This window comes from Pezoporus occidentalis, unplaced genomic scaffold (genome assembly GCF_034315485.1).
Source record: "Pezoporus occidentalis ecotype Australia unplaced genomic scaffold, CSIRO_AGI_Poc_V1 ctg120, whole genome shotgun sequence".
Classification (NCBI taxonomy): Eukaryota; Metazoa; Chordata; class Aves; order Psittaciformes; family Psittacidae; genus Pezoporus; species Pezoporus occidentalis.
In genome coordinates this window covers 2080362-2106681 of record NW_026912995.1, presented here as the reverse complement: position 1 = coordinate 2106681, position 26320 = coordinate 2080362, and the positions used below count along the sequence as shown (strand labels likewise).

The following is a 26320-nucleotide window of genomic DNA, read 5'->3' as shown; positions in this document are numbered from 1 at the left end:
CACAGCTTCTATCTCCTGTCAATTCAGTCACTTTACATCTTCAGCCTACTGAAATGCATATTCTCCCTTAAAACATAGAATCCTAGCTTTTGGGGTTTACATGTTTGTTGTATGTTCTGTCTTTTCCTCTGTCTTTTTGCCTGCTGTTTTTTCTTGGTTTTGCTGTTTTCCTTTTCTTATTTCCTAGCCATCCTATACTTCCTTATACCCATGAAAAGCTTTTTTTCCTCTCTCAGTTCTGTTTTAAAAGTAGCTTTAAAGGAGATACTTTTTTGTTTGTTTGCTCCCTAACGTTGAATGTCTCTGTAGATGTGTTTTATTTTGCCTGTCATATTGCAAATTGATCCGAACAAGAGCCATTATTTAGTCCATATTTTTGCAAGGCATTAGTTGATAATAAGCAAAGATGATCTTCTGTGTAAAATAAGTGTTGAATTATGTATGTTTTAATTGTATAGGATGTGCCTGCATCACTCCATTCTTTGCTACAAGAATGATCTTAGTCATTAGAAAGATTTTAGTCAAACCTTCTATAGCAGTCACTAGCATTAAACATTTTATTGTTATTGATACCTTTTTGTCTATAAAAATGAAGGAAGGCACTTGAATAATCAAAACTGTAAACGGTTTTCAGATATCCAGAGATTTTTAGGACCAGTCATATTTTTGACATCTTTCCAAAGGAAGCCCACTATTTTACCTGTAAGGGAAGTTTTGTCATCTGGGACTTGTAAATATTTAAACATACTTATCACCATTGGTTTAGGCAATTTCAGTAGTCATTGGTCTATGGAATTAAAGATTACAGAGTACATACCTTCAAATATTAGTTGTTCTTCCTAATCTGGAGTGTTTCATCTATCATGCAAGTTTGTGCTGTTTTAGTCTTTACTTTTGGTTCTGATTCAGATTACTTCTGCATTGTAGTATATGCAGAATATGTATATGTAGTATATGCCCCATAATTTCTTTGACACGTTAATCAGTAGTCATTGTTAGGATGGAGTTAGATCTATAGCAGGCTTTTTTTCTTTTACACAAAGCTTGTGTGAAATGCTTTTATTTTGTAAGCAATTTAATCTCAAATTTACTTGTCTTCTAGCAGGTTGGGTTTCTTTTTTGTTTGTTTGTTTGTTTGCTTGTATGTTTGTTTTCCTTTAAGCTGGTTTAAAGTTTAAGTCCAAGGAGAATTGTAGCTAGAAAAGATGATAGCTTTGGGGCATCTCCTGAAGGTGTTCAAATCCTTAGTACTTTCCTATTTAGACTGAATTTCATCAGTAGTAAAACACCTATTTAAACATGGAAAATAATCTGTATTTTCATCCCCCTTCAAAGCATGAGTTAAATATTGCTTCAAACAGGTAACTTTTCTGACTTGTTACTTCCAAAGTTTAAGTACATAAGTAAGTACTTCTTCCTCAGGAGCTGCTGGATACATTGCCTCCACCAAAAGTTTTCTTGCAATAACGGCTTTACTTGAAATACCTAGTTGGAAAAGCCTTAAGCAAGGATAACCACTTGTTATCCTTTTCTCTAAGGTAGAGAGAATAAATGTGACAGGCACCGTGAATGTTTCACTTTCAGCTGTTACAGTGCAATGGAGGAAGAAAATCCTATATATTCTTTCCCTCTTTTTTTTAGATTTACTTTGCACTGTGATGATGCAAGAAATTGCTTATAAGCCCTTTTTTTTATGTCCTTTCTTCTGCATTTGGGCATTAAGTGTAAGGGAGTCCAGCTGACTGCTTTTGTTTGCAACAAGAAAAGTGGCAACGTGATTATGTAGCTACAAGTTATTGCCCTGTGGTATTCTAAGGGGTTGTTTTGCTGGCTTGTGGTTAACTGCACGCTCTATATGCAGCTTTTGTTGCTACATCAGGCCTGAATTTGGAGCAGGTTTAGCCTCTAGTGAGTTTTAAGGAGAACTACTCATCTCTTTAAGGTTACCTTGCTCTGTTCTGTCAGAGTTTTCTGGATCTTGATGTTGGCTGTTTGGTTTTGGCTCAAATCTAAGGCACAAATTGCTCTCGCATAAGCTAACAGAGTGGTAATTGTATGTATTTAGAGAGTTCTGTAAATACAGCTAGGAAAAGGTGAGATGACTTTTGGAAAGGGATAGGCATGGATGCTATATATCTGAGGGTGAACTCTTGAAATTTTATTTTTTAATTTTTTTATTTTTAGACCAAATGGGGAGACTTTAATTTGATGAAAGAATGAGTGATGTTTTCAGTCCGAGGTTATTTATGTACCTGTTCAGAACATGGCTTTTGACAGCCATGTGGTGTTGCAGGTACCATCTCAGTGCTACAGAGTAATTTTCAGAACAGCCACACTCTGTAAGGTTTTTGTGTCTTGTTACAAACTGTAAGCATCTATGTTTGAAGTCTACCAAGCCCACCACTGTACAGTGAATGAAAGGTCTCCTGCTTATTCTGTTCCTTGTAACATCTGTCATCCTCACTTGAATGAAGACTGAATGACATGAAAGTGAAACTTTTAAGTCAATTTTTTTTTCTTATGCTGTGACTGAATTTGCATGACTTAACAAATTTAAGTGTGACTACAGGTTCTTTGTTAATACAGGTAAAAGCTATTACGAAATTAAATTTTGTTCCCCTAACCCTTTTTGTGTTTTTTTGTTTTTTTTTTTTCCTCTTTCCTCATCAAGGGTGGTAGGCATGTTGATTACGTGGTGGATCAGGTTGTGGGCAAGCTGATAGAAGTGGTGAAAAAGAAGAATAAAGCTGGAGTTTCAGTGAAACCATTTCAGGCAAGTAACTTTATATAAAAATATTTGAAAATATGAATGTGGTAATTCTACTGAATAAATGGGTTTCTATGTTTTCAACAGGTGAAGAATCATATATGGGTTTTTATTAATTGCTTGATTGAAAACCCATCATTTGATTCCCAGACAAAGGAAAACATGACATTGCAGCCTAAAAGTTTTGGGTCCAAGTGCCAGCTATCTGAGAAATTTTTTAAAGCAGTAAGTATATTTCTTTTTTTCTGTGAAGCAGGAATTGACATGCTGGATCAGGTGTATGTACCTTATGTAGCAGAAGATTAATTAATGCGTTATGATATTCTAGTGACATTAGCGTACTATGAAAATGGGATGGAGGAACTGCTATTCATTCACTGACCTTAATTAATGGAAGCAATGACTGTGCTTTGGCTGTTGGCCTGGATTTAAAAGTGAGCTTCACCTGATAAGCTCATTTGTTGGGGGATTATAGTATTTATATTGGTGAAATGCATTTGACTTATAAGACCTAAACATAGGCCTTGACCAGTTTTTTGTGTTAAAATATTTTTCTGGAGTTCAGAATACTTCTACCTTACTCTTTGAGATCAGTCTTATTCTCTTTAAATGAAGTTAAAGAAAGGTAGGGAACATGTCATGTTTACTCTTCCAGTATTCAAGGAAATGCAAAAGTATGGCTGTAGTGTTCAAAGTGATTGTTATTGTCAGGCAGAAAGTTTAGAGATTTTGTCTGTCGATGAGCTAAGAATTGCTATTCTAATGTATTAGCAGAAATACATGGTACTACATTTTTATGCAAGAAAGGAAAAGTAGAATTATGTTAGCCAGTAGCATAAATGGAACTCCACTAGTAAGGAGAATGGTACCACAACTGTTACACTTCGCATCAAAACTCAACTTACTATATAGTATTTTATTCTTCTAATTCTATGTTATTGGTGGCATTCTTACGGAACTTGGAGGGAAAAAACCCCCACAATCTTGTATTAATTCTTCAGAATTTTTTATATATTTTTTTTCTATCAGTAGGTGTTAAAAGTGCAGCAGAATCTCTAATCAATGAGTGCTGTATTATGGGGGGTAATGATAATCCAAAGCTTGCAGTATTTTGCTCCACCTGTATTTTCTTTTGATGTGAAACCAGACCTAAAGCAGTTTTGGGTTAGAATTTTCTTATTTACATAATATTCTTATTTTACATTATATTTTTGCTGCAGATGTGTTTCTTAAAATTATCAATTTTATCAATGTTATCAACTTCTCAGGTGGTTGTTATAGAGCCCTATTCTTATATGTTTTTGATTGTCTTTCAACCATTTTCAGTCCTTTTGAAAGAAACTTTAAATGGTCATGAATATCCCATTTTTGCTGTCAAAGTCCAGGAAGCATATGCTTAGTTCCTAAAATGTCTTGCTACATCAATCATACAACATAGACAACCTCTTCTTATGTCTCAGTCCTCTTTTCCTCCTTCCTAATTATACAAGGGATGGAAAATAAGCTGTGTGAGTGTTGTATTTTGGTTTTGTGTGCATAAAATGCTAAAAAGTAAGATGTGTTAATTCCTGACCTTTATGAATGTCGCAGTTTCTAAAATTTAGAGGGCTTTGAGGAGTAGTTTGAGAGCAGTGGCAGTATTGAAATGTAAGAACCTGCTGTGTGAAGTTTTATTTTTCTCATGCACAATTCTGATCTATTACTTATAGGCCTCCAACTGTGGTATCATAGAGAGCATTTTGAATTGGGTCAAATTTAAGGCACAAACTCAGCTGAACAAAAAATGTTCATCAGTGAAACACAGTAAAATCAAGGGCATTCCGAAACTGGATGATGCTAATGATGCTGGTAAGAGCACTTTTTTTTTGATATCTTTAATGTTTCATAGATTTTTCACAGACATCATAGTTTTAAACCTGATTTTATTTTTCATCCTTATCTAAATTTTTAAATAAAGGTATTTCTAGTTTTCTAAACTCTCTAGAGCTAGAATTAAAACATAAGTTTGAGTTTGATATTAGGAACGCTATCGTCTCCAGGAATTAATAACGGTAAACCTATGTGCCAGTATAGTTCCATATTGAAAGAGCACGTGTTTTTTAATTGTGGTTTCCAGCTAAATAGTGTTACCAATATCCTGTTTTGGATGTGACCTTTCTAATGTAAAAAGATCAGAATCTTTATAGGGTCACAAGCTGTAGGAAGTAGATCGTATAGTGTGCAGACTTGAGGGAATAGTTCAAGAGATTTCTTTCATAAGACTTCAGCTGCCATTAGGTTGCTGTCTGGGAACAGAGGGCAAACTGGTATTCTCTACCGGTTTGCCTCCTAGTATATGTAGGAATTGGCATCAGCTGGTGTTTCTCTGCTGCCTAGCTACTGCTACATAGGAAACAGGAATTCTGCACCTCCCAAGGAGGCTTACCCAAATGTTGGTTTACTGAAGATCTGGAACATAATGTTTCTCACGCTGAAGGCATTGCACATTTGGAAAGCAGAGGCATTCAGTTTCTGAATACAATGTGTGTTGTCATAGTCACACTTGGCCTTACTTTCTGAATGTTACATATACTGGCAAAGATGCTTTAAATTGAAGGATCACAAGTAATACATTTAGGAGAAAGTTCCTTAGTCCTTTCTTTTTAAAGACTGAAAGTACCATATGGATCCATCTGTTTGCTCTTGAAAATCAGTAGGAATTTTTTGCTCTTTTTTGCATAAGAGCTAAGCTAATACTGTAATCAGGAAGTCTGTCCTCAATAAAAAGCTGCTTTCATTGAGAAAGGGAAGGCAGAAGATGATACAGAAGAGTGACTCCTTCAGTGTGGCCGAGTGCATGTTGGTTGCTCTGCTCTTGAGAACTTAGCTCAATGAGCTTTAGTTAGTGACTTTATCTGACTGTAAGCTCCATGTTTCTTAATATAAGGGGAAAAGGAAGTCCTGGTGCCATGGAAATTCCTTAATGAGTACACAGACAAAACACTAGAAATATCAATCTTTCTGTCTTTGAGATCTTAGTAAAGAGGATTGGACATTCTCAGGGTTAGGTGAAGTAAGGACTGTACGTGCTCTTTTCTGTGTGTGAGGTGATGATAACTTCTAGGTCCAAAGAATTCAGCTCTGCTTTATGGATGTTTACTATGGATGTGTATGTGTCTAAGCATATCACGAAGAGTTACACAGTCATAAATAGTCTTTTCAGAAGAATTTCAGACCTCCCCATAAGCTGGAGAAAAGGTTTAACTGATGCATGACGAAACCTTTGTAGGGATATTGCTTCAGGACAGTCATACATGTTACACAGAGGTTATCTGTAATCTAGCAGCCAAATACAGTAGTCTTATTTGATGCTGTGTTTCAGGATAAATGTCAGTAAGGATCCCAGGAATTATACCTTCATAAGCACCCCAAATCAGATGAGGGAACAGGTTTGGCTTTGGTTTCATATAGCAGGTGCCCAGTACTTGTTGGACTTGAAGTATTCCAGTGCAGCTGGGAGAGAACAGTGTCTGGCCGCAGACCCCTCTGGCTTTAATTCTTCCTGTGATTTTTAGATATATTTTTACTTTGAGAGTGAATTTGTACCTGAGCTTCAGCATCCACAGGTTTATTTGGTGCCAGGTACCACTGATTTTTGAACCTATATTGGTTAATACTTAGGAATAGGAGAGAGACGAATCTGTGCAGCGAGGTAATTGCTGTAGATTTCTTTACCCACTAAGAAGAATGCGTCTTATACCTGGTCATTCTTGCTTTCTTGAGATCTTGCTGAGATATATGTAGTTCTATGGCTTGTTGGAGTAGAAGACATAGAAATGAAAGGAAAAACCAAGAACCAAAAGTAGGAATATAGGATTGTAAGGGAGCAGCTAGATTACTAAATCTGGTGAAGCATTCTTTGAAGCCTGCTAGTTCATTTATTTTTTCTCCGAGTTCTTTAGAACTGTGTTCAGGAAAATACCAGGCACAGTATGTTTCCATGAAATTCTTCTGGAATGGGTGCAATCATTAGCAATTAGAGTGCACCTGGGTGATAATCAGATGTGTCTTCTGACATTCATCTAGGGAAAAAAAAATTGCTCTCATATTCCAAAACAGCAGACTAGTATTTTTCTTGGTATTTAGATTCCACCTTGCTGATAGCATGGTAGCTATTGACACTTTTTGATATATTGTGAATAGATGCCTAATTTGGATTATATTAAGCTGTACATCTGATTCAGAAGACCAAAGATGTTGAATGTAAATTCTATGTAATAGGAAGTGTGGGGTTGTTTTCATCTACCAGGTAAAGGCAAATCAAAACACCTATTTTAAATGCTAATATATTCAAACCCATCTTTCAAACAGGAGGTGAGGCTCAGGGTTTTTGCAGTCTTTCCTATCACTTGGCCTTGGTAAAATAGCAAAACTGCTTAATGAACAGTTGCACCTTTGGAAAAGGGTGGGTTGCTTTTTGAACCTGCTTAATATTTATAATGTGAATTCAACTATTGCAGTTGCATTAAACAGAGTGCATATTTCATACCAGTTTTGAGCACACTGGACACACAGGCACTGAAATGCAGTGTGTCTTATAGAATCAAAATTACACTATTAGTAAAGATTTGTTTCTTCTGTTCAAGAAATTTCTGAGAATGCGTAATAGGTGTAAAAGTTCCGATCTTTTGAGCTTTTCTGTCAAGTTTTTCTTACAATTGCCTGGCTTCAGCTAATGGACAGTAAAAAAGGAAGCCTACAAAAATGTAATTTAATAAATTACTTCTGAAAATATACTGTGAGGAAGGGGATATGCAGAGTGTGAAATAATTCAGTTTATATAACTCAGACATGCATAATGTATGTGTGTAAGAAATTTGCAGTTAGAAAAATGAACTGGTAAATAGACTGATGGGATTGATCTTTTTCTGTGCAGATGTGTGGGAACCATCATATAGGATGTGCCACCATTGCATCTCATTTTGTCTATTTTGTTCCTTGTCCATAGCTATCCATAGTGTATGCTCATTCTTGTGTAGGTTTAGTGACATGGAGGGCCATCCCTAAAAATAGAAATTCAGCCTGTTACCTGACATAGAGTAGGAAGAATATTCATGACTGATTCAATTGTATTTCTATTACTTGAGTTTAAAATTACGCCTTCTGGATTTTTTTTCTTTGCCTTGTCTCTCCTTCTCTCTGATCTGCAGGTGGCAAACATTCCTTGGACTGCACATTAATATTAACAGAAGGAGACTCTGCCAAATCTTTAGCTGTCTCTGGCTTAGGTGTTATTGGTAGAGACAGATACGGAGTATTCCCACTCAGGGGTAAAATTCTCAATGTTCGAGAAGCTTCTCACAAACAGGTAAGTAGTTTTGTCATCTCCTTTCAGCTAACAAATGGACATCTCCTGTTTATTTTTGTTTTCTAGGGTTCCGTGTTTGTATTTTTATTTTTAATTACAGTTTTGTGGCTGGGATTTTATAAGGTACCATCTACTTTAAAGGCTGGAAATATTAAGTGTAGTAATGCAGTACTAGGATGATAAAGTTCACTTCACAAATGCAAGGAAATTCTGTTATGACCCATAATAACATTTTACATGAATATTAAAAGAAACATAGAATTTTATATTCTCTCCATTGCCATGTGATTTCATTGGGTCACAATGTAAGGCAGTAGCAGCCAACACTACCTCATTGCATTAGTTCTGCTGTTGTCCATAATCTGTGCATGAGTAGTGCTGCAGCTGCCCATAGAAACAGTGGAAAGAGGAGGCAGCTTTGAGAGATGACTTTCTGTAACATGCGCTTTTCTCACTGCCTTTCTGTCTGGAAGAGAGTGGTGTAGTCTTGAGAATTTGCGTGAATGGGACAGATGTGAAGTCTGCAAGGGAGCTGGGGCTGAAAAGGTTATGAGGTTTAGGTAGGGGTGTGTTGAAAAAATGGCTATACAGCCCACCTAAAAAAGGCTTGGATGTTTCTGAATTTCTGTTTTTTATGCTGAGTGCAAAGATAACTTTTTTACACAGATTATGGAAAATGCAGAAATCAACAACATCATCAAAATAGTCGGACTACAATACAAGAAAAGCTATGAAGATCCAGAATCTTTGAAAAGTTTGAGATATGGAAAAATTATGATCATGACAGATCAGGTTAGTCTGAAATTCACAGGTTTTAGTATACAGAGCTTCTTAAAATGTGTTTGGCTGCAATTTGTTAGGTCACATTTGTGCGCATTATAACCTGTCTCTTCTGTTATACAAAGATGTATTCAGAGGAAATCCCTAATGTATGAGGTTTCTTTAAGGGAATAACTTATGTTCTTTCATTTACTCCCAATGAACAACTGAATTTAGCTGCATGGTAGATACCAAAGTCATAATAACATGCATAAACAAGAATGCTTTTGATAACGAAAAAATATGTTGAAAATAAGGACAAAAGGGAACAGTAGATGAGGTAGTAATGCTAGAAAGTCAGGGAGAGACAAGAATGCAGGCAATTATTTTTGGATAATCTCATGAAGAGTGTGTCTGTTCAGATTTTAGCGGTGTAGGAATCCTATGCTTTGGATATTTGAGAAACTTTGTTGTTTTTCCCAGACAGGGTGAACTGTCAAGCATCTTAACACTAGTGAGAACAATGGGCCAGGCTTGGCTTTCTTCCGCAACAGTTTAGCTCCATGGTGTATGGGAGAGCTGTTAATCTGTCAGACAAAACATGTTGTAGGAAAAACACCTTTGAAACGCAATGGTGCGCTTGGTTTGGAAGAGCTTATTGGCACAGGGATAAAGCCATTCACAGGTGGCTGTTCCATACCCAGGTCCAGCTTAGAATCCAAATTAAAACTAACTGTTCCCCTATATGTTTGGATTTTTGTAAATAGATGTTGTTTTGAGGTATCCAGGCCAGTAAATAAGGATTTTTGGTGGTTTTTCATAAGATTGCCTAACGTTTTCATGTTCTGATTCAGGATCAGGATGGATCTCACATAAAAGGCTTGTTGATCAATTTTATTCATCACAATTGGCCATCACTGTTGAAACATGGTTTTCTTGAGGAATTCATCACTCCTATTGTAAAGGTAGGGGCTCTATTAATACGATTTTATGTATTACTTAGAGTGCAACAGAAACATTTCTTTATTTTTTTTTTGTTTGCTTTTGTTTTTTAAAGGCAAGCAAAAATAAGCAGGAACTTTCATTCTATAGTATTCCTGAATTTGATGAGTGGAAAAAGCATATGGAGAATCATAAAGCATGGAAGATAAAATACTACAAAGGTTTGTTTAAAAACAAATAAGTGAACCTCATTGATCTAAAAATACGTAATGGTGCTGTGAAGTTTTATTTATAGCTGTTTTCATGGTAGTATCTTCTGTAATGATTTTATAATATTCCCAGTAAATTAAAAGGGATAAAATGATAAAACTTGAATTTTGAATATGGAGTGACTGTTTCATTTTAATGTACAGGTTTGGGTACCAGCACTGCTAAAGAAGCAAAAGAATATTTTGCTGACATGGAAAGACATCGGATCTTATTTCGATATGCTGGTCCTGAAGATGATGCTGCCATTACACTGGTATGATCTTATAAAAGTGCTTCTATATGATATGCTTTAGTTTCCATTGTTTCTGAAAGAGGCATATGAGGAATTCCTAACAGGATGTTTTGGGTTTTTTGTGTATTTTGAGTAACTGAAAAAAATACTTTTGGAAGAGAATTAAGCTTTTGGAAACAATTTTAAATGTTGGAATAAGAACTTTATCCATGCTACAAAATCAGCTCTACCTTCTCCTTATTAGCTTTGATCAATTTTATGTGCTGTGGATGTCAAGAAACACTATGTTCAGACTTGCTTTTAAAGGCAGAACATGCAGAAAAGTATTCTGAGTAAGGCAATAGTCCAAACAAACGATGTTTTGCATGTGCTTAGGGATCTGTGTTTTGTTTCTGAGCAAATAAGATCAGGTAAATATTATTCATTCACTGAAGATATAGTGTGTATTATGTGTATTCATGCATGTGTTCTACATATGTGAATGTGAAATCTTTTAGATAGTTGTATGCAGGCAAGTACTAATGTTTCAAAGATAACTTTTGGAAGGACAAAGACTGGAATGTCTGGAACAAAACTGTTTTTGCAAGAAATGTTTCATCTTTTATCTACTTTATTTTGCAATTTTAATTGTAGATGAAGTTAGGGACAAAAATAGGTAGGGGAATAAAAATAAAAACAGGAAAATACCCGTCTTAGTCAAAACAAATTTTTCCTTACATAACAACTTTTTCTTGTTTTGTGGGTCCATTTTACAATGGTGTGTCTTTACTAACAGAAAGGTATAGTAGGTATCTGTTCTGTTGAAGAAAACCAGCTTGATATGTCAGAAATTATTTATACCACTCATTTTACTTCTGTCCAAGATGCACTTAAGTATAATCTATATATGTGGTTTCATATCCCAGAGAAGCGTGCTCACCTAGATAAAGGAGTCTGTATATTTGCATATACACTAAACCAATTGACGGAGAGACCCTGAACTCCCTGATTAAAATTCTGGGGTCTATTTCTGCAGATAGACCTCCATATACAGGCTGATATAGGAGGCCATATAACCTGTTATGGCTGATCCTCACTGTTGTCCAGAATTATAGTCTGTCAATTTGGGATGAAGCTAGGAGCATCTACTGACTAGTACTGAAGCTGTTAACAGAAACTTCATGTATACTCCTATCCACATTTTCTTTGCTGATAGGTATAATCCCACTCACTGGAGGGGACACAGTGCTGTGTCCTTTTGTAGTGATAAGTTGTTGCTTTAAAGTGACACCTTATCATCAGGAAGATGAAGGCCCTCAGTCACCTGGCCTAAACTCTGCTTTAGGCTTCTCATGCAGGATCAGTTTTGTTGAGTTGTCAGTCCTCTTAGGAGGACTAGGGCCAACCCCTCAAACAGCTACAAATTATTGGTATTCTATTGTGACAGAGCAAATGGGGCATTAAGAGGACAAGAGGAGTGGGGTATTTTTTCTAGTACCTTCAGTTAATTTTCATGATGACAGCTGGTTATATTTCAGCCTTAAAATTATGTGAGAAAAGATCCCAACACCTTTAAACTTGTTTATCAAAGGATAACTCTGAAGCGAAGAGAGGAGTAAGAACGATAAGATTTGCCTAAATGTGTGTAGATTTTTGGAAAGCAATATAAATTATGATCAGTAAGAGATCTGTCAGTTTAAAAGCCTTGTACAGCCATGTCTGTACTGGCGGTCGTACATAAACATCAGTTATATGGATTGCCTTGTCCAAATCAGTATTCTGAATACTTGACCACCTAGTGCAGTACACTTAAAATTCTGACTAAAGTAACATCCATTTACACAAACACATATGTGATGATACTTTCGTGTATCTGCAATCTTTTCAGGCCTTCAGTAAGAAGAAGATTGATGATCGAAAAGAATGGTTAACAAACTTCATGGAAGACAGGCGGCAACGTCGGCTACATGGCCTTCCTGAGGTGAGTCCTAAATGGTAATAATAAATCTGGTGGGTGAGATTTAAATGTAATGTAGGCTTTTATTGACTGAATAATGTATGTTGTTTTTTCCAGCAATTTTTATATGGTACAGCAACAAAACATTTGACGTACAATGATTTTATTAACAAGGAGTTGATCCTTTTCTCAAATTCTGACAATGAGAGGTCTATCCCTTCCCTTGTTGATGGTAAGCTGATAATTCATTATTATGTGTTGGAACATTCCTCGTCATTTTTCTCAAACCTTTTATTTGTATTGGAAATCAATACATTCCAGTAGTGAATATATTTTTTTTTATCATTTATGTGCTAAGGAATCTCCATATTTCGTCTGTGAGGAAGTTTAAGCTGTTGCTTTGCGGCCTTTTTACTTAATCAGACCTATTCCCTAGACCATACTACAAGTGCTTTGTTTCTAGTCAAGCCATCAGCGAAAGCAAGTCTAAGTGCCTATAATAATTAAAATTCAAGTCGGCAGCTGAGTGCAGATGAAGATGCAAATGTTTTCTCCCTTCAGTCTTATACCACAGGCAGTGTTTTAGTGGGTACTGACCTGTAATCTTGCTAGGGTTCTGTCAATCAGGTTTGCTAAGTCTCCCCTTGCAGTATCATCATTAAAAGAAGCAGCTTCATTTGTAAAATTGTCTGCAGACAGCATGAGCAGGAGTTCCTCCCTGTGTTATTGTCAGTATGCATATGCTTACCAGATACAGAAAAAAGGCCTTGAGGTTTCATAGAGAATTTTAAAAAAGGCACATTTAAGTGCATTTTCTCCACTTTCCAGTACTTTTTTATAGTAGAGGTGGTCAGCATTCTTGACACTAAAGACCTATAACAAATTTTTTTTTGCAGCAAGGGCTTTTTATATTTAGATAGTGGGATAGTTCATGAATAGATGATAGGGGTAGTAACTTCCTGGTAGGATAGATCTCCAGCTCTGCTGCAGAACGAGGCTGGGTTAGGTATTCAGGTATTCCTGTTTAAAGGAAATTCTCCAGGTCTGTTAAATTTGGTATATTTTTGGTAAGAAAATGTAATGCAGGCTCATTGTAAAGAAAATTCGACGGTACATATTTAAATAAAATGGAGATTGGAGTTACCAGGTTTGACGACTTCCAAACAGTATTTGAGAGAGTGAAATACATGTGAGCTGAATTTGTATTAATATTCTTAGGAAAAAGATTTTGCTGAGTAGACTGGAAAGAAGCAACTCTTGTGGAAGTTGTACATTTAGAATAAAGTTGTTGTTTGTTACAATAATGTATTATATACTGCATGGTATTGATTGTCTGAAAAGTTACATTTCCACTTTTTTGGTAACTTTCCATTTGGTAAGATGTTTTTTATTATTTTAAAAGAACAGAGATATTAATCTGTTATCTTCTGTTAATATTATAGTATTGATTTATTTCCATTTAAAGGTTAAGCTTATTTTGAGATATTAGAAATTAAAATAAGGAAAAAAAAACTCATTATTTAAAAACATATGCTTCTGTATGTGTTGAAATGGGATATTTTTCTTAACAGGTTTAAAACCAGGGCAACGCAAAGTTTTGTTCACTTGCTTTAAGAGAAATGATAAACGTGAAGTAAAGGTTGCTCAGCTGGCTGGTTCTGTTGCTGAAATGTCAGCTTACCACCATGGGGAGGTGAGTATGAAGGATGGTAAAGTTATGAGGATTTTTAGCCTATATCAAATATTAGGTAAATGTTTGCTGTACTGCAGTTGCGAACATATTGACAGCAAGTCTACTAATCACAGATTTAAAGAAAACGAACCACACATTATGCAGTTTCAAAATATGCTTTCATTATTCTTTTGTGTCTTTGTGCACAGTGGTATCCAAACTAGTAATAATAGATAGCTAATTACCTTGGTAACTTCTGGATTCTCAAATCATAGGAACTATATGTGTATAAACACTTTATGTGTATATGTAAACATATATGTATGTATATATATGAACAGTGTTTGTTTTAAATGAGAAATACAGCCTTTTAAGGTAAGAAGAAGAGTTCCAGGTTCTTTGAAGACCTGGAACAAAGATTATTTCTACATCTGGTTTTGTTTGTATTTATCTGAAATGTTAGCAAGAGTTGCCATATTAAGTCCCTCTCCATCCCTTCTGCTCTCCCATTAAAAGCAATGAGTAGTGAGTGGTTTGTGCAGTAGTAAGTGCAGTTTATGCCCGTTTCACTCCTCCAGGGAAGTGCTTTAGAAAAAATGGGGAAGCCCAGGGGTTTTCATAAGCATAGGGTGTAAGGACACTTAAATTAGGGAGGCAATGTGGCTGTGGAAGAGGAAGCATTATATTTTGCCAGTAGATCTTGTAACTGGAATTCAGCATTCCTTTCTCAGTGAGATTACTTTTTTGAAATTGAATTCAGGTTAGACACACAATTTTGGGGCATTAAAAATGTATTTTATTGGCTGATGAGGAAAGACTATTTCTTCTTACATTTCTTACTATGAATAGTTTTTTTTTTGTTTGTTTTTTTTTTTTCTTGCAGCAAGCATTAATGATGACTATTGTCAACTTGGCTCAGAACTTTGTTGGAAGTAACAATGTTAATCTGCTACAACCTATTGGTCAGTTTGGTACCAGGCTTCATGGTGGAAAGGATGCTGCCAGCCCTCGCTATATTTTCACCATGTTAAGGTAAACACAAATATGAAGCTAAACACATGCTTTTAAAAAGCCTTGTTATGAAACTAATCCTTTCACAACACTACAGGGGTTTTTTGTCTGAGATGTGGGAGGATTGGAATATTTAATGTCAGCTCAAATTCTGCTTTACATCATCTATAAATGTGGTTTTGCACATTGGTATTTTTTTTCCCGTGCATTAGAAGTGCTGTGAGAATTGTAGCTTTTAAGGAATTAAACTTCAGTTCACAAGGCTGAAGACTGAAAATGCGGACCACTCAGATTAGTTGCTGATCTTAAACTGGGACTTTTTGCAGAAGTAGCTTTCAGTTTCTCTAGGTATTGTGAAATCAATTTTGCAATAGAAAGTGTATTGCTACCTGGTGATAATTCCTGCAACTCAGTATAGAGTTGAAAGTCTTTTCCTTTAGGATGAGTTTCTTTATATTCAGTTGAAATATGCATACATAATTAATAATGAAGTCATTATTTAATAATGCTGATTTTTTTCACAGCTAGTACCTTGAAATGCATTTGGTATGCATAGAATCATAGAATAGTTAGGGTTGGAAAGGACCTTAAGGTCATCTAGTTCCAACACCCCTTCCATGGGCAGGGACACCTCACACTAAACCATGTCACCCAAGAATCTATCCAGCCTGGCCTTGAACACTGCCAAGGATGGAGAATTCACAGCTTCCCTGGGCAACCCATTCCAGTGCCTCACCACCCTTGCAGTAAAGAATTTCTTCCTTATATCCAATCTAAACTTCCCCTGTTTAAGTTTTAACCTGTTACCCCTTGTCCTATCACTATAGTCCCTAATGAAGAGTCCCTCTCCAGCATCCCTATAGGCCTCCTTCAGATACTGGAAGGCTGCTATGAGGTCTCCACGCAGCCTTCTCTTCTCCAGGCTGAACAGCCCCAACTTTCTCAGCCTGTCTTCATACGGGAGGTCCTCCAGTCCCCTGATCATCCTCATGGCCCTCCTCTGGACTTGTTCCAACAGTTCCATGTCCTTTTTGTGTTGAGGACACCAGAAGTGCACACAATACTCCAGGTGAGGTCTCATAAGAGCAGAGTAGAGGGGCAGGATCACCTCCTTTGACCTGCTGGTCACGCTTCTCTTGATGCAGCCCAGAATATGGTTTGTTTCTGGTCTGTGAGTGCACACTGAAGCTGGCTCATGTTCATTTTCTCATCGACCAACACCCCCAAGTCCTTCTCCACAGGGCTGCTCTGAATCTCTTCTCTGCCCAACCTGTAGCTGTGCCCGGGATTGCTCTGACCCAGGTGTAGGACCTTGCACTTGGCATGGTTAAACTTCATGAGGTTGGCATCAGCCCACCTCACAAGCGTGTCGAGGTCCCTCTGGATGGCATTCCTTCCCTCCAGGGTATCAACCGAACCACACAGCTTGGTGTCATCGGCAAACTTGCTGAGGGCGCACTCAATCCCAATCCCACTGTCCATGTCAGTGACAAAGATGTTGAACAAGACCGGTCCCAACACTGATCCCTGAGGGATACCACTCATTACTGGTCTCCAGCTGGACATTGAGCCATTGACCACAACTCACTCATGTTCTAGATAAGCAAAAGGAGTCACCTGTAAAAATGATATAATATTTTCAGAGACTTCTAGTCCTACAATTAAGCAACAAAGTTATGCAACTACTTGCATGTTGTGTTTCTTTAATACTGGGTGGCCTACTGTCACACTGAACTGTGTGTTCTGAATGCCTCAAACAATGCTATTTTGTAGATGTTAAATGTCATCAGTTACTAGTGTATCATGTACATGTGTTATTGTGAAGGAAACGAACATCATCGGTTATGAAGACGCTCTTCCATTGGGGAAAAGTTTCCTTTTTTCAGGAGGTATGTTCGCTGTATTTTCAGCTTCAGAATGTCAAAGAGAAAGGAAGACATGATGAAAATCTACAAATAGATCATATCTGGACGCATGGACTGTTATGTTCTTTACTTGCATTTATGTACTTACTGGACTCCAGATAGATTTTTTTTCTTTTATTTTTTTAAAGCCCTTTAGCAAGGCTGCTTTTTCCATCAGTGGATGACAACTTGCTTAAATTCCTTTATGATGACAACCAACGCGTAGAGCCTGAGTGGTATATTCCCATCATTCCAATGGTTTTAGTAAACGGAGCTGAAGGAATTGGTACCGGATGGGCATGCAAACTTCCAAACTATGATACCAGAGAGATTGTAAACAACGTCAGACGAATGCTGGATGGCTTAGATCCCCACCCAATGGTAAAAATAATAGCATTTGCTAGTATTTTATGTGTTTGCTAAATAAATCTTATTTTGTACTTACAAAATATCATGCTAGAAATGCTTGATTATTGGAATGTCTGGGTTGGATTGTCTCAGTAATTTTGTGTAGGAGCTTTACTTGACTGTTGGGATGAGGCTGGGGAAATTCACCTTGAAGCAAAAACATTGCAATTTGTTTTTTTTTCAAGGATTTTTTTTCTCTAGTCTGCTGACTGTAAGCTTTCACAGTTGCAAGTCTTACAGGGTAGTTACAACATGGTAGTAGAGTAACAGTTTGTACCACTCTTTCCTTTTTGAAGGTACTACTATTTCAGCTAAGCTTAATATTTCCTCTGTCTTGTCTGAATTGTACTCTTTTATATATCTGTAAGCACAGGAGAAGATATATTGTCACACTTCAAGAAAATCAGCAGCTTCTGAACTGAATTTAGCTTCTGTTCCTTTATTTAAAATTTTATAAGAAGTCTCAGAAGTGGTGTGAAAAAAATTGGGCAGGAAGAATACCTGGGTGAACCCAGAATATCTGTAACCAACAGATGAAATACAGATAATGTTACCTTTACTTCACAACCGATGGATGATGCTACTTTGCTGTGTTTACTAGATCATAGAAGCAGAAACATCTCTACTTACATCACAGGTCACTTGGTGTGCAGTATCAATTTTCCTGACATAGTGAATTTCCTTTTGCAAATTCTTGGGAATGATGAGTTATATTTTAATTAATGCAATCCATGCCCTTCCTTTAGGACTCCTAGGCCTTCTCTGTAGTCTCACAGTCAATTGAAGCTTCACTTGGTTGAAAGAGGCAATTCTGCCTCCATCTAGCTCCTTTCTGTATGCTGGTATGTGTTTGTGGCTGCATGGTAAGCTGGATAAAGGAATCAATTCAGATAAAAAACATTCCTCACTGTTGGTTACTTTTAAACTGGATGGGTTCCACGATCTTTGTCAGACAGCACAAGGATGACTCATAGAATCATAGAATGAAAAAATAATTAGGGGAGGTAGCACCACTTCTGTAAAGTTACTGTGAGACTGGGGTGTTAATCTGCTTTCTGTCATGCTTTACCTGCACTTGCAGTTTTCTTTGGGGGGGGCAACAGAGTCAAACAAAAACAACCTTCCCTTCCCCCCCAAAGCCAACGAAACAACCAAAAAACCAAACAAAACTCACAACCCACCACATCACTGGGTTCAGCTGCATCTTCTTAATCATCTATCTCCTCTGTAGATGCTGAGGTGTTAAGGTACTTTCTCCTGTCACTTGCATGTGTGCATTCTGTTTTTTCTGTAGTATTTTTCCTATGACTTAAGATTTTCCCAGTATGAGAGACTGGTTGATGGATTAGTGCAATATAAAGTGGTAGGTGTGTGGTAAACAAATATTTGTCCCATGTTTTATTATAAAGATAATTACAACTTTCTTGCTTTTTGCAATTTCAGCTTCCAAACTACAAAAACTTCAAAGGAACCATTCAGGAACTTGGTCAAAACCAGTATGTAGTCAGTGGTGAAATATTTGTGGTGGACAGGAACACAGTAGAAATTACAGAGCTTCCTGTAAGGACATGGACCCAGGTAGGCAACGCTGAAGCAGAGTTACATAAAGACCAAAACTAACAAAAAGCTTATTAAATTATTTAATCCTATATCCAGATAAACTTCTAAACTTCTGATGATTATACATACATGGAAGTGATCATGATCTCATTCTTTTGTGTGCCTTTGTAGAAGCAGGTTTTCTGCTTGTGCCACCTACTGTTCATACTACAAAGAATATTTGCTTCTCCTGCTGAATTAATATTTAATCCCTTTTTGACTAGTCTTTTCTTTCCTCGTTAGGTGCATCTTATGTCTCCACTAGTCTTGGCCCACATTTTGCATGTTCTTATGGTTCTGTAAATTATAACTGGTACAGATGTAATGTAGAAAGCTTTGATCTTATGTTATTCAGTTGGTTTAAGGATTTAGGCATTTTAAGAAGCGCTTCTGTTTTTTTGCTACCCTGTTTTTAATAGGTGTACAAAGAACAGGTTCTAGAACCTATGTTGAATGGGACTGAAAAAACTCCAGCATTAATTTCTGACTATAAGGAATACCACACTGATACAACTGTGAAATTTGTTGTGAAGATGACGGAAGAAAAACTTGCACAGGCAGAAGCTGCTGGATTGCACAAAGTCTTTAAGCTTCAAACAAGTCTTACTTGTAATTCCATGGTAACTTTTACATGTTTGGCTATCAGAATCCTTACTGTTGCTTGCTGTGAACTCAAATGTTTTTGTAGTGTATTTTGATGCTTGGTATTGATCACTATATTGTGTATTTGAAATTGAATAGTAGAAAATTGTGATGATATACAGGCATGACAAATATTAAGTCAATATGAATCAGCAAATCCGTTTTAGCTGAGGTGAATTCTTCAAACCAAATTAGACAGGCTAAGGGTTCCTTAGGGTGGTTAGTTTTCCTGTAATTGAAAATTTCCTGTGCAGCTAACCAAAAATGGTTAAAGTAAATCATACAAATAACTTTCTGCCATATTATAATTAGATTTGAGTTTTAAACTTGAGATATTTTTAAAATTACACTTTATGCAAGACTGTTACACCTCTAATAGGAGCTAAACGATCCAATGTTTCACCAACATATAAATCCCGTTTTAGATTGTAAGGTATAGAAAACATTACCCTTACACCACTGAAGACATAATAGTGATGTAAGTTACTCATATGGTTTATTCTACTTATAGTACCATGGGAGTAAGTATATGAGTAAATATACATGTCTGTCTCTTATGAGAGGGATTTGAATAGTAAGGTAATTTCTGCCAGAATATTTCCAAACAATCTGTTTTTATAAAGACTGGTGAAAAATAAAAAAGGCTACTTTCAGGTATTATCACAAAGCATAAATACAATTACTGTTGTTGCTGTTGTATAAATCAAAAGCTACAGGAAAATGGGTTAAAAATAAATTAAAGACCATAGACCATAGAATTGGAAGAGGAAAAGGTCCTTGCTCAATCTACAATGTGTAGACCATGCTTGAAAAGTGTATCTTCCAAATTAAGGTAATAGTATTTCTCCTAGGTTTAAAAAGCCACATGAACTACTTTAAGACCCTGTCTTCAAGTTAATGTTTAACACATTAAAATGTTTTGCAGCTTAATCCTGCATTTTCTGCCTACTGAAATAAATAGTAAGGGATGCTTTCTGTGTATGTCTAGGAAATAATCTGCACTAGTGTAAGCATCTTAAAAAGTTATGTGAGCTAGTCACTGTTCACCCAATGCCCAAATAGATACTTTAGATAGATGAATTGCCCTCTGGAGGGGCTTATTTCTTCCATTTAACTATAGAGGGCACCTAGTGTGACTAGTTCACCTATAAATGTCTAAACTGGAGATGTCAGAAGTCAGGCAGGATTGATTTCACCTATAATATAAAAATGTCTTACTTTGAGCTTGAACTTGAAGGATGGCAGTTTTCAGACCTGAAAAGTGGCAAAGTTTTCAGCTGAACTGAACAATTATTAAAGATGCTTTTCAACTGTTATGTTAAATGGTTGTGAATCATTAGGTGCTACTGAACTCATGCGTTAATATTTAGATAAAATTAATTATTCAGCTGAATTCAGGTATATTTCTCTGCATAGCTGTCTTCGTGTTTGAACATGTTACCATAATGCTCATCTTAAATCTATTTGTGAATAAAAATCTATTCATTTGTGTGCTATGTAGTTCCATAGTAAGTTTTGAGTTCACAGTCTTCAAAACACTGCTTTTTGTATGGTGCATATATATGTGTGATAGAAATAAACTTGTACACAAAGGTTTACAAGGTTTGAGTTTTTCAGTCTCAAGCAGTATACTATGTATTTTATAGGTGCTATTTGATCATATGGGATGCCTAAAGAAATATGAAACTGTGCAGGACATCTTGAAGGAGTTCTTTGATTTGCGATTACATTATTATAGTTTACGCAAGGAATGGCTTGTTGGAATGTTGGGTGCGGAATCTACGAAGCTTAACAATCAAGCTCGCTTTGTTCTAGAGAAGATACAAGGAAAAATTACAATAGGTGAGTAAATATAAGTTAGAATTATCAGTGGCGGGGGAAAATCTGGAAATTATTTAAATGTAGTAGAATGTACTTGCATGTAAGGCATTTATTTTCATGACACTGATCCTTTGTTCTTTTCCTTTCTGACCTGGTTTGTGTGTGTGTGTGTGTGTGTGTGTGGATGTGTGTTGTAGAAAACAGATCAAAAAGAGATTTGATTCAGATGTTGGTCCAGAGAGGTTATGAATCTGATCCAGTAAAAGCCTGGAAAGAAGCACAGGAAAAGGTAATAATCTGAAATCTCTGAACTATTTGGTGCTGCTGATGTTATTAAAGGTATTAATTTATTCAGATGTTCGTTTCTGCTAGTCTAACTTAAGTTATAACACACACAACACCATAAAAAAATTAATCATTACTCCTTATGGGCTTCCATTTAAAAAAAATACATTAAACTTGTACAAAACTACTGTCATATAATGTTGGTATTGTATATAGATAATTCTTATAAAAAAAACCTAGATAATAGAAGTCTGCAAAGGAGAATACAGAGGATTTGCTTTATGAATGTACCCAAATCAAAACTGGCAACTTGATTTCTGACTGGTTGATAATTAAAATGCTGTGTCAGTTACCCTACACGTATAACTGATTTTCCCCTTATTATTTGTTAAATGATTGCAAAAGGTAATTGTTTTATATAAAACTTATCAGTTTTCTGTAATGCAACATGAATATTTTAAAGCTATGCATTGGGAACTTATTTTAATAAATTTCGCCTTGACCTATATTTGTTTCTTCTTTTATTATAAAACAGGAGGGGCTTTTATTGTTCCAAAAGAGATATGTAACATGTTTAATTTCGTGCTTTACTAAGGGAATATGAAACTACTTTGAAAAGCAACTTCATATCTTCAGATTTGTCAGACACCCTTTTCCTGTGCCATTGCCACTGCTTTTGCTATTCATTTTCATTTCTCATTTGATTTGCTTTACCTTTATTTTTTACTACTCTATTTTAATTTCATGAACTGTGTCATATTTTATAACAAAACTATTATGAGAAATTTTGTTCTATTTCCAAACCACAGTTTGTACATTCAGGGCTTCGATAGCAGTTTTTATCTAAAAGCCTTGCTCATTTCTGAAGGAACAGATATAAAACGACAGATAAAAAATAACCCAAGGGCAAAGGTCTCAACCCTGTGAGATAGCTAGGATTGTACCAATATTTGGAGCTAATAGCATACAAGGCATATGGTTTAGATTTGTTTTCTTAAATTATTAAATAATCCAATTACAGCAGGTCACAGAAACATAACCTTAACCTTTCCAAAAGGCTATCAAATCTATAAGGACGCTTCTATATGATGGTGGTTTGGAGCAGCATTACAGTTTATGCATAGAGCTGAGATTATTGGTACTTGTAACTGTGAATATTTCACTTTAGGCAGCAGAAGAAGAGGACCCGCAGAACCCAAATGATGATGCTTCTTCTGCTTCTGGCTCAACTTCTGGCCCAGACTTTAACTATATCTTAAACATGTCTTTGTGGTCACTCACAAAAGAGAAAGTAGAAGAGTTAATTAAGCAGAGAGATTCAAAGGTTGGTACAATATAGAAGGCTTGTTCTGGAATGATATAACTGATGTGCCAAATTGTGAATGTTCAGTTTCTATAGCATTTACTTTAGTTGTAACTTACTTTCTAATGATATATCCATGTTTTAGGAGAGAGACCTAAATGACCTTAAAAGGAAATCTTCTTCAGATCTGTGGAAAGAAGATTTAGCAGCCTTTGTTGAAGAGCTTGAAGTATGATATTTTACGTATTTTTCTTAAAATATTAAATTCAGATTAGCTTAGTTAAAAGCATTATCTAATTAAAGTATTAAAATTTAAGAAAAAATCCCGCAACCACCCACATCTTGGATTAGAAGCAGATAGACCTCCAAATAAGAAGTCAATATTGGTTTGTGTTCCTTGTTCTGTTTCTCGGGGATTGTCTCTAACATCTATACAATTTAATGTTTTTTCCAAGTCAGTGATGATGAAAGAAAAATTAGCAGGAGGAAATGTTTTCAGATGACACAAAAGCCTGGGAGTAGTAACTGTTAACAGTAATAATTATAGTAGTTCTACAAGATGTAATTGGTTGTGAGGGACTAATTATTGTCAGATAGAAAGCTGTATTATGTATGAATGGAGTGTGTAGGCCATAAGTACCATATGAGGAGCTCTTACTTTGACTTGTTAGTAAATCTGGAGAGAGGTGAAGTCCTATTGGTGGGTACCTTGTGAGCCTCAGCTTTCAATGTTACCTGAAAAAGGATGACATAATCTTTTGAGGTGACACAGGATAACACAAATAAGATGTTTGTTCTATTTCTCTGTGTGTTTGTGGTACAGCTGCAATTGGAGGTGTTCTGTTCAGATGTCTGCATTTCAGCTGTATGTTCATACCGTGAAAAAAAAGCTGATTAAAGGGATGGGATATGTTCCTTAAAAATGACTTTAGAAGCTAGCTGCTTAAATTAAACACTGAAATAAATACTGAAAAGTTACATCAGTACCCAGACACATATGTGAGAAATAGAAACTTGATGAAAGATTTTCAGTCTAGCAGTGTCCAAAAGTTGGTATTTAATTAATCTTGAATAAAAGTGTAGTTTTTAACTGTAAAGGGTAATCAAGAATTTACCAAGATTAAGTGGTTGGTTTTCTGTTACTGGAAAGTGTAACAATTCAAATGAGAATTAAGTGAGGTCTTATGCTCCATGTCAGAAGGAGATGAAGCTTAAAGAATGGGCATGTTCTACTTTGTCATTATTAAATGTTGTTCCCCCTACCCTGCCCCTCATTTTTTGTTAGAAAGTAGAAGCACAGGAAAGGGAGGATGTTTTGGCAGGCATGGTTGGCAAACCAATTAAAGGCAAAGTTGGTAAACCCAAAATGAAGAAACTTCAGTTGGAAGAGACCATGCCGTCACCATTTGGCAGAAGAATAGTTCCACAGATTACATCGGCCATGAAAGCTGATGCCAGTAGGAAACTGCTGAAAAAGAAAAAGGTAAGTGACAACTAGTGCTATTGTTAGATTATTTACTATGGAACTGCTATATTTTTCTACTCTGGCAGCATAAATACAAACTGCTAGACCTCATTAATGATGTATCCATACTGCTGTGCTGACCTAATGCATGAAAAAGTTAATACTGGATTTGTTTTACATTTGCAAGCCTCTTTTAACTCCTTATTGTTCAGGTGGTTTTACTGAGTCTTCTTCTTTCCAAGACAGTTCAGTAAATGTCAATACACTAGTCTACTTTCATTTATTATCTCCTACAAAACTATTCCAGCTCTACCTTGAAATACAAAGGTGTAATTTATTTCATTTTGAGCAACTTTTTTATATTTTCAGGGGGAAACTGATTCCTTGGCAATAAAAATGGAATTTGATGAAGACTTTGGTGGTGTGCCAGCTGACGGTGGTGGGGATGACTCACTGACTACATCAGCCACAGCAACTAAAACCCCTAAACCTAAGAGAGAGAAGAAGGAGCCTGGTAAGATTCTTACACAGCCATTGTAACCGTAGTTGTGTATACTAATTGGGCATTAAATGCATTTTTAACACATGGTGAGAAGGGAAATATACCACAATAGTCATTATTTCATCTGATTTTCTTCCCTGAAAAGATGTGTGGAAACACTTGAAAATCTGGTGAAATTTAAGCTCTTTTCTGGAGTGGGTGGATGTTACATTTCCTATGTTCAGTTTTTTGGGGGGGTCTTAATCTTTGAATTTGTGAGTAGAAACATAGATTATTTTGACATATTTAGACTAATTCTGTGCAAATGGAAATTTCTTGTTTGCATGCTCTCTGATGTTGAAAGATGTGGCACTCGCCTTCAGTCTGAGTAATAATAGAGATTGTAAAATTCGATTAAATAAATATTTTCCTATTAACATATTCAGTCATTCTGACTTTTAAAAAGCTATACATGTTATGGTTTGGCAGACTAAACAATATTTATGTTAACTTTTCTTTTTGTTAGTAGCAATTTATTACTACTGTTTGAGACATGCATAGTAATGGAGGGGCAGCAAGAAAAATGAAAGCTAAAGACAGAAGGGAAGGTTTAAGTAAAAAAAGGAATAAAAAGTGGTTATGCAAATATTCAGGGGATTTTCCAGCCTGAGTGGGTTAACTGAGTTAGGACTGAGTTGTCTACCTGCTGTTCAGATCTACCCTAGGCAGTGTTGAGCTAGAGCCAGTTAGTTCAGTTTGACCTTAACTTGCCCTGCAATTGACTGAGCGCATTTTTACCCACCCAATAGTATCTTCTGCTTCCCACATTAATTGGATTTTTCAGATCTTGATCATATTCCCTGAGCAATGGAAAACCCCAGCAACCCTTTTTTTTTTCAGAGGAGTTAAAACTTCAGATTAGAGATGTACATGCTTTTCAGTCACCAGATAAATTTGTTTGGCAGCAGCAGGTCAGGTTCTGTGTGAAATAATACAATTACCATGACATCCTTCTTCAGGAAGGAGAAGAAAATTTACAGCATTTAAAGGAGAGCTTTGAAAGATAAACATTTAGGCTAAATTTATTCTTCATAAATTAATAGAAAAGATAATAATATTTTTTTACCCTGACTATAGTAAATGTTTTAACTTGTGGTAGGTACCAGGGTAAGAAGAACACCATCATCTACAAAGTCCAGTGCAAAAAAAGTGAAGAAACGAAACCCATGGTCGGATGATGAATCCAAATCTGAAAGTGAATTAGAAGAGAATGAGCCTGTTATTATTCCAAGAGACTCTCTGCTTAGGAGAGCTGCAGGTACCCAAGCTTTTGTGAATTGTGCATTGTGACTGAAAGTTTAAATTGCAAACCTGCATTTTCCTTTGGCCATATATACCCTTGCTTTAGGGCTTTTCCTCCTACAGATAGCTTGCATTATTTTTTCTTCACTGTATGGTTAGTGAAAAACCTCTTAA

The 26320-nt window shown here is 36.1% G+C and overlaps 1 protein-coding gene and 1 long non-coding RNA gene across 4 annotated transcripts in view; both read left to right on the top strand.

Annotated features, from left to right (window-relative positions):
- Positions 1-26320, top strand: part of LOC134157824 (uncharacterized) — a 308975-nt gene that overhangs the window by 39479 nt on the left and 243176 nt on the right. The window lies entirely within an intron of this gene.
- TOP2B (DNA topoisomerase II beta) overlaps positions 1-26320 on the top strand; it is a 63525-nt gene that overhangs the window by 32278 nt on the left and 4927 nt on the right. For all 3 annotated transcript variants that reach the window (XM_062607209.1, XM_062607206.1, XM_062607207.1), the window contains exons 9-30: positions 2672-2773; positions 2855-2992; positions 4477-4615; positions 7957-8114; positions 8781-8906; positions 9728-9838; positions 9931-10036; positions 10229-10338; positions 12185-12277; positions 12371-12485; positions 13825-13946; positions 14809-14957; positions 16990-17221; positions 18692-18826; positions 19267-19467; positions 21136-21331; positions 21508-21599; positions 22764-22919; positions 23044-23127; positions 24184-24381; positions 24733-24877; positions 26004-26162. In XM_062607209.1, the coding sequence (XP_062463193.1) occupies positions 2672-2773; positions 2855-2992; positions 4477-4615; positions 7957-8114; positions 8781-8906; positions 9728-9838; positions 9931-10036; positions 10229-10338; positions 12185-12277; positions 12371-12485; positions 13825-13946; positions 14809-14957; positions 16990-17221; positions 18692-18826; positions 19267-19467; positions 21136-21331; positions 21508-21599; positions 22764-22919; positions 23044-23127; positions 24184-24381; positions 24733-24877; positions 26004-26162 (3067 nt within the window). The remainder of the gene's footprint in view (positions 1-2671; positions 2774-2854; positions 2993-4476; positions 4616-7956; positions 8115-8780; positions 8907-9727; positions 9839-9930; positions 10037-10228; positions 10339-12184; positions 12278-12370; positions 12486-13824; positions 13947-14808; positions 14958-16989; positions 17222-18691; positions 18827-19266; positions 19468-21135; positions 21332-21507; positions 21600-22763; positions 22920-23043; positions 23128-24183; positions 24382-24732; positions 24878-26003; positions 26163-26320) is intronic.